The 14,266-nt window shown below is 40.3% G+C and overlaps 1 protein-coding gene across 3 annotated transcripts in view; it reads left to right on the forward strand.

Moving 5' to 3' along the window:
* The window catches only part of LOC147015499 (annexin A2-like), a 103,909-nt gene that overhangs the window by 43,036 nt on the left and 46,607 nt on the right, over positions 1 to 14,266 (forward strand). For all 3 annotated transcript variants that reach the window (XM_085850283.1, XM_085850284.1, XM_085850282.1), the window contains exon 6: positions 12,655 to 12,768. In XM_085850283.1, coding sequence (XP_085706409.1) covers positions 12,655 to 12,768 — 114 coding nt within the window. The remainder of the gene's footprint in view (positions 1 to 12,654; positions 12,769 to 14,266) is intronic.

A 14,266-nucleotide genomic window follows, 5' to 3' on the forward strand; every position in this document is an offset into this window, starting at 1 on the left:
TTGGGACGCTGAATTTTAATGAAGACTTGCGAACTTTTTGAAATTCATGGTGAAGCTTCCTGAGCGGTCGGTCAGTGACGTGCCAACATCCGTGTCCGCCAATCAGAAACCGCATAGGAACTGTTTTCACTTCAATCATGCTACTTTTCTGATACACCGGAATCCTTGTGTTTATGTCGTGTCAGGGTATTACCTGTTGGATTAAAGAATCCTAAAGATATTAAAAAGTTTGATGTGGAGTTAGAAAACAGTTTGGGTATTTTGCTACCAATGGCATGAGTTCGATGGAGAGGAGAAATATATCACGAACGACGATTGATTTTCTCATTGGAAGTTATGGGAGGGTCAATTTTCATTTAAAATGCACAACGTAGGTATGAAATTTGATAGAAGTAAGTTAGGCAATGCATGATCGTTACTTTAACTGTGTACTCATTTAGACCATGCTTTGTAAGAATGAGAGTTTGCTTAGAGTTTGCGGCGCTGTGTTTATCATATCACTTCCAGAAGTACGTCTCCCGACATGAGAATAATGCACCAAAATATAAATTATACTACAAAACACAAGTATAAATCTCCTTCTCTTGAGTCATGTTTTTGCATATTCAAACCCTTAAAACAGAACGATATTTTGTGTTCAGGACTGACCAACGACAGCACAGCCTACACACAGTTAAACAAAACCCTGCTATTATATACCCTCACAAAATGTGGAGTGGTTTTGATATAAAAACGATACGCTCAGTTCCTGGGACAAGCTGTCTGCTCATTGATGGCCTCCCAGAAAAAAGTTCCCGAGGCAAAGACATTGGCAATTATGTAGACAGATTTCCCCAAACATTGGACACAGATTACAAGCATATTCTGGGCCCTGCAGATGTCAAAATCCCTATTCGCTGTACGACATCATGTCTGCAGTGCAATGCTATCAGTCTATCACCCGGCCTCCAACGGATCCTGCCACAACCCAGCCACTCTGCTCTCGCTCGTCAGTGTGAAACTTTGGCAGTTGCAGCCAACAAGTTCATATAAGAAAGACCTCGCTTCATCAACAATCATTCATGATGAAGACGAGATATAAAATTTAGTGGACTGCATTGAACAGATGGTGGACCCTTTATGCTCACCTAATGATGAGCTAACCAGCATTACCTCTGGGAAATTGGCTCACCACTTATCAGGGATGATCTGTTAAATGCCAGAAATGTGGGTCAACAGGCTTTAGAGAGTTTTTTTTTTTTTTATAAATGACTGGTTATACAGAAACACGGTTAGCTTCCATGAGCTAATAAAACAGCTGAAGTTAAAAACATTAGTTGACCAAAGCATGGTTAAGTTGTCGAACGGCGGTAAGGAAGTGTTAGTCAAAGCTGGACGACATCTTTTCAGTCGGATGTTGATCATTGCACAGCAGAAGTATGTTGATTTAAAGTATATGTTGACGTTTTCTTTGGGCCTGGTGTGCTTCCCTCTTGCGGCTGCTCATGGATTGCCTGTCGGTGAAGACTGACAAGAGCATGCTACTTTGCCACCTTGAAGGAAAATATCCACCTGCAGTTGATGAAGCAGTGCAGTTTGGTGCCATCATTCTGGATGGAATGGCCGTCATTCATTCCCAATCAACAACTCTGATTGCGACTTTCAGTGGTCTCGCAGATGACATTTTAAAGAAGGCATTGTTTCTCGCCGATCGACCACGTTGTCAACGCATTGACTTCATTTTCGATAGATACCCAGAACTGTCCAAATTTTTCCAGCATCAAAAACGCAAAGATACCTTGAGCCAGCCAATGAAAGTGTTCAGTGGAATGCAGAAAATTCCTTAACAATGGCAAAATTTCCTCAACAACAGCCAAAACAAGGAAAACTTGATTGAATTTATTTTCAGACACTGGGGCACCAATGCCGGCAGACTGCGCGAACAATGCTTGTTTGTAAGCCATGGTGAGAAATGGCACAAATTGGTGAAAGATTTCATCTGTCGGGTAAAAGAGTTGTGTGGTGACCATGAAAAGGCAGACACCAGACTCCTTCTGCACATCCAACATACAGTATAGCATTAAACTCTTCCCAGAGTTCCTTCACAGTTATAACGACATTCACAAATTGTACATACATGATAATCCCCATGAAAGGGCAACCATCACGAAGGTTTGAAGTACAAATCAAACATATTGTGTCCAACACGTTTCTGCCTGTGCAACCTCGAGTAATCTTTACCTCTCGCCGTTTGCTGACGTCAGTCAACAAGGATGTGCTGCCCACCTGACAAACCAGCAATGTTATTTATGAGTTTAAGTGCCGATGTGAAGCTCGGTACGTGGGCCGCACAACACTAAGATTGGCTGATCGGATCAAACAACACATCCCCTTGGCGATTCGAAGAAAGATTGTGCGGGTTAGAACACAACCAGTGCGAGCATGTAGAAATATCCAGCAACCAACCACCGGCCATTGTACCTGCTTCATCTGCCATTGCACAGCACCTGGTTGCCAACCCGATCTGTGCAGACCAGTATAATGCAGATATGTTCAGGATATTGAGCCGAGGTCGGATCTCGTTTCATTTACGTATGTTGGAAGCAACCTTCATCCTTACCACCGATCCAATATTATGTCGCCAAAAGGAATTTGTACAATCTCTGTGTCTCTTTCAGCATGGAAAGATCAAGGGAAGTACGGTAACAAATAGTGAATGGACCTGAGGGGAAACCCATCCCCCCTCTCTCCAGGATGCGGTTGCAAATGTCAATCATCGACGAACTCTGCTCCAGCCAATGGGAGCCTGAGGTGAAGACGATGAGCCGACCAATGGGCGTTCAGATTAACCGTGATGTCATTACGGTTGAACCAATCAGCGTCTACCTTATTGAGACCTGCGTATAAAGCACACACCTTCACTTCCTCCTTCACTTGCTGCGATTTTTTTACCCTGAAGAGTGCAGCACGAAAAGCTTCGGTCATTATTATGTCGTGTTTGTTTGTATCCATAATAAAGTTCTGTCGTACCAAACATCTGTATATATATATATATATATACACACACATATTTTTTTTTGTTGTTGTCAAAAAAAAGGCACACTGAAACAAAAAATTTGTATGAATATGAATATCTTTGTATGAATATCTACCTGAAAATTTTTGCAACAAACAGGCGAGAGCTGACCGATTATCAGGCAACATTCCGTCTGTGACCCAACAGACTTCCTCAAACCAAAAGACCGCAGGCTCCAACACATACACGCTTTTAATCAAACGCAGCCATTTTCAGGCTTGCACTTGTTTTGGGAGCAAATCAAGGAGTGTTTTTATTTTTGTTTTTGCTTTTTTTCCCTTAAGCAAAAGCATCATTATCATCATTAATGAAGCCTGATGTTGACTTCACAGTTGAGGTGGCTGGCTTGAGATCTTAGGGTCTTGAGTTGTGCCATTGGCTGGCCCTGTGAGATCTTAGGGTTGGCCCTGTTGTGCCGTTGGAATAACACGAGGTGGGTTGACTCAGCCTGTCATCCTTCCAAGGTTGGAAAAATGAGTACTAGCTTACTGGTAACAGGGGCACTGCATCAGCAGCACCGTCATTCTTCCAGAAATGATGCAGCCAGCAGCCACAGGGTGCATACAAAACAACATCATTGAAAGTCTGATCTGCTCTGTTTTTCATTTGATGTCACCAAATGTTTGATGTTTGCCATGTGGGTTGGACTTGCCATGTGGGGAGCAAGTGTTGTATGTTTGCACTTTTTAGTTGTTGTGCTTCTGGGACATGAGCTCAGCCGCTTGAATATCTCTTGAGTATGTATGTTGTTGGGGACTGAGCGAGACAAGTTTGAAAGGCTGCACTTTGCCCCATCAGTTTCTGGCCTGAACCTGATGGGGAAAAGTTTTCCCCCATCATTTGTATTCAGGAGGTGGATTGTGTGGGTATGTTCAGAGTTTCCATAGTTAGACCACCTTTGGTCTGCAATGCCTCCAGGATGAATACTTGACGTTTATTTGACATGATGTCCAGGGGGTCCTAGAATCAACCGAGTCGTTATATGCTGAACCGTTGCAAGGTCAGCTATGTCCTTCCTCAGATGTGCGACCAAAACTGCACACATTATATCGATGAGATTTCACTAAATTCCTGTACAGTGTTAATGTGAATACTTTTGATTTATAATTACCCGTCTGCGTATACAACCTAATTCCCTATTGGCTTTACCTATCGCTGTCTTGTGCTGTATGCTGTCTGCTTACCATCCATATCCATTACTGCCACCACCCCAGATTCCTTCTCCTCTGTCACTCCTTGCATTAATCCTGCATAAAAAGTTTTAAACTTCTTCCTTCCTGTAAATATATTTCCCTGTTTGCCATTGACAATAATGTTTTCAGTTACAGTTTCTTCCTTTTGAGCCTCTCCATCCTCCTCTTGCCTTAAAAGCACTTTAGTTCCCCCTTCAATTCCCATTGCAAACCTTGCTGCCACCTTTCTGTTTAGCTTATGGCCCTCGTTGTAGAAGGACTCCCTTTACCCCCCCCGCCCCCCCCAAAAAATGATACCAATTGCTTTCCAAATGCAAAACCTTGCTGTATGCGCAATTATTCCAACCACAGGTTAACATCTATCACTCTACTCTTAAATTGTAGTCCCTTTCCAATTCTTGAAAGAATGCCAGAAAACCTGACCTCATACCATGTTTTGATTTTGCTATCCAATAACCTGAACCTACTTGTCAAATCCTCTGAGTAAATATATAATTTGCTCCTGCATGTACCACAACCAGCATCTTCTGACCTGAATACAATACTGTCATTTAACCTTCCTTTAATATCACTCACTCCCTCTCCTTTTAAACAACTCCATTGAGCTATAGATAATGGCTGGAGGCTGCGAGTCGTTCGGACTTTTCAAGGAAAGACTTGGAAGAGCAGAAAATGCCTGAAAGGAGGTGACTGGTACTTTGTTTCTTCCCCACAAAACCTGAATTTGTCCGATTTGCTCAATCCCACCATTTTCTTAAAGGCATTAGTGTCCTTGGTCTTGGGCATCGAGATGACTCGTTCTCCATCACAATTAATTTGACCTCTTCTTCGCCTTCCTCGTCGATCCCTTTCCTGTCAAGCTCTTTTTTGAATCTTCCTGCTCTTTTGTCATTCTCCTATTTGTCAGAGTATATTTGCTGATATTTATTTTTGTAGTTTTCCTTTCTTTTCTTTGGGGCTGTGTTTGTGTCTGTTTCGTTTTCCTGTGTAGCATCCATCATTTGCACATGGTTTTGGAAGTTTGTTGCTCAATGGATTAAGGATCCCTTTTCTGGTTCGTTGTTTTCTTGCTCATTTTCTTGCAAATCTCATCTGATAGTCTGTTAAGATTTTCACATACTCCGTTAATCCTACACACAATGTTCTGTGCACTTGATTAAGCTCTATCAGACCGCCTCCTCCTTCTCGTTTCAGTCAGTAGAACCGTGGTATGCATTGGTTTTTGTGGAACATCTTGTGAATAGTGAGGTTTCCTTGTTTTGGTGTCTAAATTGTTGACCTCCAAGTGTAGCCGGTTTATAATTGCACAGCTACATTGGAATACTGGCGCTGCAAGTTGGTTTGGAGCTTTGGTTTTGTTTCTTGGGGAGAGGGATAGTATTAGTGTTATTCTGCATCGGTACTCTTTGCTGATTATTTTGCACATTTTTTTGTGTTGTACCTGGGGGCTTTCTTCTCTTCCGAGGTATTTGTCGGATGCTTTGCTTTCTAGTTCCTGTATTGTTGTATTTTCATCAATTGAGACGTTGTCAGTTCTTTTTGTTTTTCCTTGTACAAATGTGCATTTGGCACATTTGTCAAGACCAAACTCCATTCGGATGTCCTCTGAGTACTGCTTTACCAGTTTCAATTCATCTGCCAATTTCTTATCATTCGATGCGAAGAGTTTTAGATCATCCATGTCCAGTAGGTGTGTTACTTTTCTTGTTTGTTTGATCATTTTACTGTTGCATGTCAGATTGTATACATGTCCTTCTTCATTGATGAGGTCACTCAGTGGGTCCAGAGCATGACAAAATAGGTGGGAAAAGCTGTCACCTTGTAAGATACCACATCATATCTTTACTCCTGGGATTTCAATCTTTCCTTCCAGCTAAGGTAGTTTCAAAATTGTGTTCCAGAGATTCATTGCTTTCTCAATCAGTGTGACTATTTTGGGGTCAATTTTGTATACTTGCATGCATTTTATAATCCATGAATCTGGGACACTGCCAAAGGGTTTTTGGAATCTATCAAGGCTGCGGATAAGTTGGTTTGTCAGAGCTTGCAGTTTTCGAGTATGGTTTTGCTTAACAAAATACAAGATTTGGAAGCAAACACAGTTTTGAGGCGTTAGTTCTTCTCACAGAACAGAGTCAGCTGTGGTGCCTGAATGAGTGAAGAGATGAACCCCTTAATTTTTGAGGATGGAGACAAGTTTGAACGCTTGATCTTGAGGTTGGACAGATGTTGCTTTTTGGCTGTTCTCGGAGTGAACACACTTGCCACGGGCTTTGCGGAGTGATTTGAGGTTGCCTTCAGTCGGGTTTGCTTTCTAGGAAGAGAAGGCAAGTTGTTTCAAGGCAACTGTCTCATTGCAGGATTCAGTGTACTATCTGCCAGAGAATAGGTATGGTAACTGAAGATCCGATGATATGAATTATGAATCTGTGCATAAGACAGCAAAACGTCATTACTCTGCAATATTCAGCTGATAACGACAAGGCCTTTGTTCGACATTTCAGGGAACATAACTTCCTGCCCTCCACCCTCTCCCATACACTGAGGAGTGGTGCTGCTTCTTTTCATTTTTCTCTCCTCTTGTCATTGAGCGTAAGACTCTTGAGTCATTGACATCTCTCGACAAGAGGCTAAATCTCAGGCTCTTGCTTCTTCCTCGACGAAGGCAGATTGGTGGAATTTCAATATTTTCAAATCTTTCAATGGCATCCAAGACCCCCTTTCACCTTCAACTTCTGTCCTTGTTCTATATCCTTGGCCTTCTCCCGCCCCCCCTTCACCTATGTATCTGTAGATGCTTTGCATCGTGTTGTTGTTCTGTTCTTCCACGATCCTGGATGTCTTTATAAAAGCAAAAACAAGACATAATTTTACACTGAAACATTGTTTGTAGATAAAATAACTAAAGATTTCCGGAATACAGCTCTACTGAAGGAAGGAGTGACTCAACGAGGACATTTCACTCTGGTAGAGCACTGTTGCTACAACCTGTTATGAGAATGCTTTTGTTTAAAAAAATATTTAGACAAACCAAGTGAAGAATAAGGATCTTGAAGAACACACATTTGGAATTTTGTGTCTTCATTGTTTAAATGTGTTTTCTGACTTTCCTTGGAGGTTGTTGTCTTTGTGGAAACTTCCTTTTTAGTCTCATCCTGAAGGGGATGTGAGAAAATTATAGTGTGTGTGTGTGTATTTTCGCTGTAAAAATGTTTTCTCTAAAACCGCTTGTCCAATAGATGCAAACTTTAAACGTAGGAGGGACTCCCCATGGAGAATATTTTATTGCTAACTCTGATGTCATAGGTCACATGGTATGGCAGCCATATTGGATTAAAGAAAAAAAAATTGGACATCATTTCCTCCAAAACCGCTCAACGAAAAAAATAATTGAACCTTGGCATATGTCATCAACTCCTCGTGAGGTATATCCGTGAGGATATTGCTGATGTCATCGGTGAAGTAGTATTCCAGCCATAACTGGTTAAATTTAAATCGATATCCAAAAAAATCTGAAACTTCACATATTTGATGTATGACCCGATGTGAGTGAAGAATTAAACTTATGATATCATAGGTCACATGGTATGGCAGCAATATTGCATTAAAGGGGAAAAAAATGAACATAATTTTGTTCAAAACCCCTCGATGAAAAAAATTGAAACGGGATTTGTCATCAACTCCGCATGGGGTATATGGTGGTGATAATGATGACATCATCGGTGAAATGGTATACCAGCCATAATCGCTTTAATTGAAATCTCTATCCCAAAAAAAATCTTAAACTTCATATCGTATCTCATCGATGACACAATGTGAGTGAATAATTAAAATTTATGACACTCATAACCCATGCCAAGAAAATATGTGACATAATCGGGTGCATGGATGATATGGATATATGGGCCATAACAGCAGTGGGCTACAATAGTCGCGTGTTCGGTTAACGATGGTATTTTAGTTCAGAATGAATGCGTGAGGCGAGAACATGCGCTCTACGAGTGCCGTTCTAGTCTCTATGAGCATTTTATTTAACCTTCTGACTCAGATCGAATCGAGTCTCACAAAGGCAGTAATGATTGGAATACTAAGAACTAATTTCACATTTTAAATCTGCATTCAAAAACGTTATTTCATATCGATTAATTTTTTTATTTAAAAATGTATTGGTTTTAAGTCAAGATAAGTTGAAAAAAACTTTTAAATAATAACTTGCATTCTTTCATGTGTGTTGTAATTACTCCTGATGGGACTGGAAGGGTAGCCGACACCTAGAGGTATGCATATTTGCCTCTGAACAGTCGAGCCTCAGTTTGAATCTCAGCTCAATGAGTTATAAACTATCATCTTGGTACTTTTCACAGGCAGGGCGATTCGTCAATGTGTCTGCCTTCTTTCAGATCTGGATGTTAAAGTGTATGTCTTCTCTGTCAGCATTAGTTGGTGGACATTAAAGATTCCATGGTGTCCTTCGCTAAGGGTAGGCGAGCTATCACCGGCAACTCGGCCACATTGCAAATTCCTTCTCTCACCTACATCAGTGGCACAGGTGTGCCCCAGCAAATGATTCTACCAACAACCATGTGCTACATACGAAGTAATAACAACAATAATAATAATAATAATAATAATAATAATAATAATAATAATAATAATAATAAGTATTTGTGATGTTTACAGGATACGGGTTTCGTGCATTTCTTTGGTATGTTGCTGTATTGAAATAACATCCATTCATATTAACGATAAAACGTTGTTAAATGTATCTTAAATTAGTCCTACCTCCTTTAAATTCATTGATTTTGGGGGTGTTATTAACGATAATCTGCCATTGTAGCAACGTGAAGACCAAGTGGTAAGTGATAAGTTTTAACGAGTATTTGCGAGGAAGATGGGAGGGGGGTGGTTGAGGTCAGTGGGACCACTCCTCATTTTCATAAATGCCAAGGTGAGCCAATAATAAAAGCCAACAATTCACAAGATTTCGGAAAAGCGATGATAATAGAAAACTTATACGCCAAGAAAACCTATAGAAAACCAAGACACCAAGGTAAACAACGAATAGCCAAGATCTTGTGAAAAAATCCAAGGAGTGGTCACACTGGTTGAGGTGTTTTGTATTGATGGGGGAGTACGTGGGTAAAGGGGCGAGTGTAGGAGGTCGGTTGTCAAATGTTTCACTGTATTTACGCCCATAATGTGTTGGTTGCCCTTCGTTTCCGAAGACTGTTCACATGGAACCTACCAACTCCCTGGTGAATTTGTTTATGGTTCTGAAGCTATGTAATGAATGTGCAAGACCTCTAAACTGATTATTACACAAAGTGACATTCCTGATCCTGATGGCTGTAAAACGTTGCGTTTGGCGACCTCTGGCGGATAGTTTAAAACACTTTCCATTGCCCTTGATAGTAAGGTTGTGGGATATTATGGTGGCCAAAGATATTTCAAAATTGCTGAAATGTTTTGCAAACCAAGTATGAAACTTGAGCAGGATAGATTTATTAATCAAATCAAAAATATTAATCAAACTATAATTATACTATAACTTGCAAGACGCCCATTTTCAAGGGGTTCTTTTTTTTAATTTTGCATGATTTGAAATGCGAGCAAACTAATGCATGTGGCATAAAAGTATCCTCAACCCCTAAAAATAAATATTGCCACATCATTTGCATGCTAAAACCCTTCCACATAGTGGTTATAACAAAAATCCCCCCTTCCTCCGACAGGTATGGGGTAACCTCCCCTCACAGTCTCCCCCTCCCCCCCCTCCAGGATTTTTTGTTGCAAAAATGTCCCGCCTGTCCCGAAAAAGAAGAATGTCCAAAGAAACTTCTACTTACATGGATGATTTAAAACTCTTCACACCAAATGATCAAAGGTGGGAGAACAAGTGAAATTAGTGAAAGGGTACTCCAAAGACATTTAAATGGATAAGTGTGCCAAGTGCACATTCGTATAAGGCAGACCAACAAAAATGAATAACATAAAAATTGACCTAAATACAACAATACAGGAGCTAGACAACGAAACATCATACAAGTATCATACCTCAGAGTAAAAGAGGGCCACCAAAAATGTTACAAAAAATGCAAAAAACAATTACCAAAGAATACATGTGTAGAATGAAGATTATCCTGAAAACATATCTCTCCCTGAGAAACAAAATCAAAGCCACAAACCAACTCGCAGTACCAATATTCCAATACAGCTGCGGAATAAGAAACTGGCCACAATCTTAAATCAACAAATGAGATATCAAAACAAGGAAACTCCTCACTATCTACAAAATTTTCTGCAAAAACCAATGCATCCAGAGAATGCACCTGTCAAGAAGAAAGGAGGTCTTCGTGGCCTGATGGAACTCAACCAAGTGCACAGAATGATAACTGTAGGACTGGCTGAGTACATTAAAAGTTCAACAAACTACTGAATCCAATTTGTATGCAAACATGAAGACAGCAAGCCAGAAAAAGTATCCCTAACCCACCGAGCAAAAAAATTCCAAAAACAGGTGCGAATTGAAGGGTGTCACACATTAACCTGAACCATAAATGAATACAACCTCAACGGTTGCAAAAAAGACAAAATAAAAATATAAGGTGCAATATCAACAGATATATACCGACAATCAGAAGAACAATAAAAGAGCAGGAAGGTGTAAGAAAAAAAGAGTTGGACAGATTGGGCATAGACAATGAAGGTTCATTGGAATGGCTAAGAAGAGGTCAGTTCACCTGCGATGGAGAACAAATCATAATAAATACCCAAGACCAAGGACACGAAATGAATGGCTTTAAGAAGATGGCAGGAGTGAGTCAATCGGACAGGTGTAAGTTCAGCAAGGTAAAAACAGAAAGCATGAGTCACCTCCTTTCAGGATGTAAAACACTCATGTCAGAACACCCGTACACCCAAAGGCACAACAAGGTAATCCACTGGCATGTTTGCAAAAAAATCAATATCCTAGTTCCAGAAAACTCATGGACACATGAACCAAAAGCAATTATTGAAAACAATGACATCATGCTGACGTATGGCCTGAAGATCCCATCGAGCGAAAACAAAGCATTGCAACCGCAGATAGCATTTCGATACAAAAAATAAGTTCGGCTTTGCTAATTGAGGTGTCAGTGCCCAGCTATTTTGGCCTAAATGGCGCAGAAATAAAGATGACCAATTATCAGGATCTCAAAAATGAAGTCAAAGATCCTGGAATAGGAAGAACGCCAAAATTGTACCAGTGATAATTGGAGCAAAACGAATGAAAAATAATAACCTCACGGAGATCTTAAAAACAAAAAAAAACCCTGGGAATATTACAACAAATGAACTACAGTTGGACGATCCAGAAGAGTCCTTGGAACAGCATTGAGAATAACAAAACTTCACAGCTTGGTCCCTCACCAAAATGGAGGTGGATATTTCAAGTCCTAGGAGAACTCTGTCCATCTTCTGAAACCCACAGATGTAGGTTACAATCAAACACACGCACACACACACACACACACACACACACACTCCCTAATTTTTCCCCCATTCCTGCTGAAGGCCAAGAGAACCGACAGAGTTGGAACTCTTGCTTGTTTGGTCATGTTTTCACCATTGAACTCTCTTTTGTTAACTAAATAGTGAAATTTTGATGACATGCTAGCTGGGGACAGTGAACGTCAGTGTGTGCCATCCTTCCCTCAGTTGGTGATGTTCAACTAGATGTGCAATATGCATTTAGGTGGTGGACATTAAAACCATTGAAAAGGAGTATTTTATTTTGTTCAGTTACCTTTGACAAATTCCTGGGTCATGCCTAAAAACGAGAGATGCAATTATTTACTGCATTGGGTGGCCAGGCCTCATGTTAGGCTGTAGCTGGTCGGAATTTGGAATTTGTTCCAGGGTCCCAGTGATAACTTACCTACTCTTCATGAAAGATACCATGGGATCTTTAACGTCCACGAACAAATCCTTGCAGATGGGTCTCCATGTGCAACCTCTTGCCTGCAAAACACCAATCCAACAGTTTATAGTCAAGTCTGTAATCGAACCTAAACAACAGTTAAAAGGTAAGGATGCTGACACCTCTTGGACTAAAAATAAGGTTTTTATATGGAAGGCAATGAAATAATACATTGTGTTAATGGTATGTCGATACAGCTCAATCATGATGTACTAAATTGCCTTGACATTATTAATTTCCTTTTAAAAGTAAAACTGCGACTCACTTTATAAGGACTGGATCTCTTGCTTTGTTGTTGTTAAATCTTGTTGAAAATAATCTTCTAATTGCTCGAATTAGTGTGATCAATCCAAGTGTATGTTGTTACATATTATGGTTATGTTTTGCTCAGAAACGTATTCTACTCATTTTGTAACAGATAAGTTAACGCTGCTGTCTGTTGGCAGGATTTGTCACAATCACTGAAAAATGTGCTGTCAGGGAAGTTGAAGGATGTAACATTGAGTTTGCTACAACCACCAACACTGTTTGACACCCATGCTCTGAAGAATACCATGAAGGTACATTTGGCATTCTTTCTTCTTACAACCCTCTTCTTACAACCTTACTTTCAGGTTATAGTTTGTTTCTTTCTTTCATTCTCTCTCTCTCTCTCTCTCTCTCTCTCTCTCTCTCTCTCTCTCTCTCTCTCTCTCTCTCTCTCTCTCTCTCTCTCTGTCTCTCTCTTTTCTATTTGTTCCTTTGCTTATTGCGTCCATCTGCTTCCCGCTGCCCCACTGTCAATTCATACCCTCAAGCAGCTTGCTCTTCCACGAGCTTCAATCTTACAATGAAAATAAAAATAAAAACATAGGTCTGAATTTTTTTCTGAATGTCCAGGTACATCTCAAGTCAAGAGCAAACTGTGTTAGGCTTATATAATAAAGTGTGAATGTTTTTTGTGCATGTGTGAATGAATAGAACCTTTTTTGTTTTTCTCTTACAGGTGTCAAGGCTCATGGAAGAGCAGAGTGATAGGGAGCAATGGGGCAAAGGGAAAACAGTAGGATTACCAAAACGATGCATTACAGCACTTGGAGAGTAGAAGAAGGACGAGAAGACGGTTTCATCGGGTGTAGTAAAGTTCATTAGTGGAAATGGGAGAGCCCATGAGGTGGCGGCAAATAGCAGACTTGAAGTGTTGCAGGGAAGAGAGCGAGACAACGAACTGAGTGAGGCAGGTAAGGAAAGATGGATGTGAAAGAATGGAGGTGAGCCTCCAGTTTAGATTTTGGAAGGGGAACAAAATATGGGGTTTTTTTTTTTTAATCAAATCTTGTAATTTGAAAGATTGAGATACATTAATTACTTTTGTTAACCAGGGATCACTGACTATTCAAAGTTTACAGTGGAGAAGTTAAAAACGATTTTATTTGAACATGACAAATAAGTGAAAAAAAACAAAATTGTACTCTTTGAAGGGAAGCCAAAGGTACCTTTCAGGCCTGCTGTTATCTTATACTACATTTATAACTGACATGAAACTGGGAGCTATAATGATGAGTGTGTTGTGTGTCCATGACTATATGTGGGAAGACAGATGTTGAGTAGTAAATAGCCATTGCATAGCAAGACATTCATCGATTCAATGTATTGGCCGAGAAGTACGCAGAGAAAACAATCTGACATTGCGCAGCAGGACAAAGCTTGGATTGCTATATTTGAGCAATCAAATATTTCCAAAGGCCAAAATATTTTAAGGTGCTCAAAAAAACAAATAAAGAAAGAAAACGGCAAGGATAGTGTGCGCGTGTGTGTTTTTGGTTGTTATCTCAACATGTGTGTTTCAGAAGGTGGAACAGAGCCCTCCCAGGTCTCGAAGTATCCACTTCCACCTCCCTTTTGGGTGTGTGTGTGTGTGTGTGTGTGTGTGTGTGTGTGTGTGTGTGTGTGTGTGTGTGTGTGTGTGTGTGTGTGTGTGTGTGTGTGTGTGTGTGTGTGTGTGTGTGTGTGTGTGTGTGTGTGTGTGTGTATGTGTCCAGGCCATAATCTTTTTACCATTTGAGCTTTTGTCATCAA

The sequence above is a fragment of the Eptatretus burgeri genome, chromosome 12 (genome assembly GCF_056783735.1).
Source record: "Eptatretus burgeri isolate ZD-2024b chromosome 12, Ebu_testis_v1, whole genome shotgun sequence".
NCBI lineage: Eukaryota > Metazoa > Chordata > Myxini > Myxiniformes > Myxinidae > Eptatretus > Eptatretus burgeri.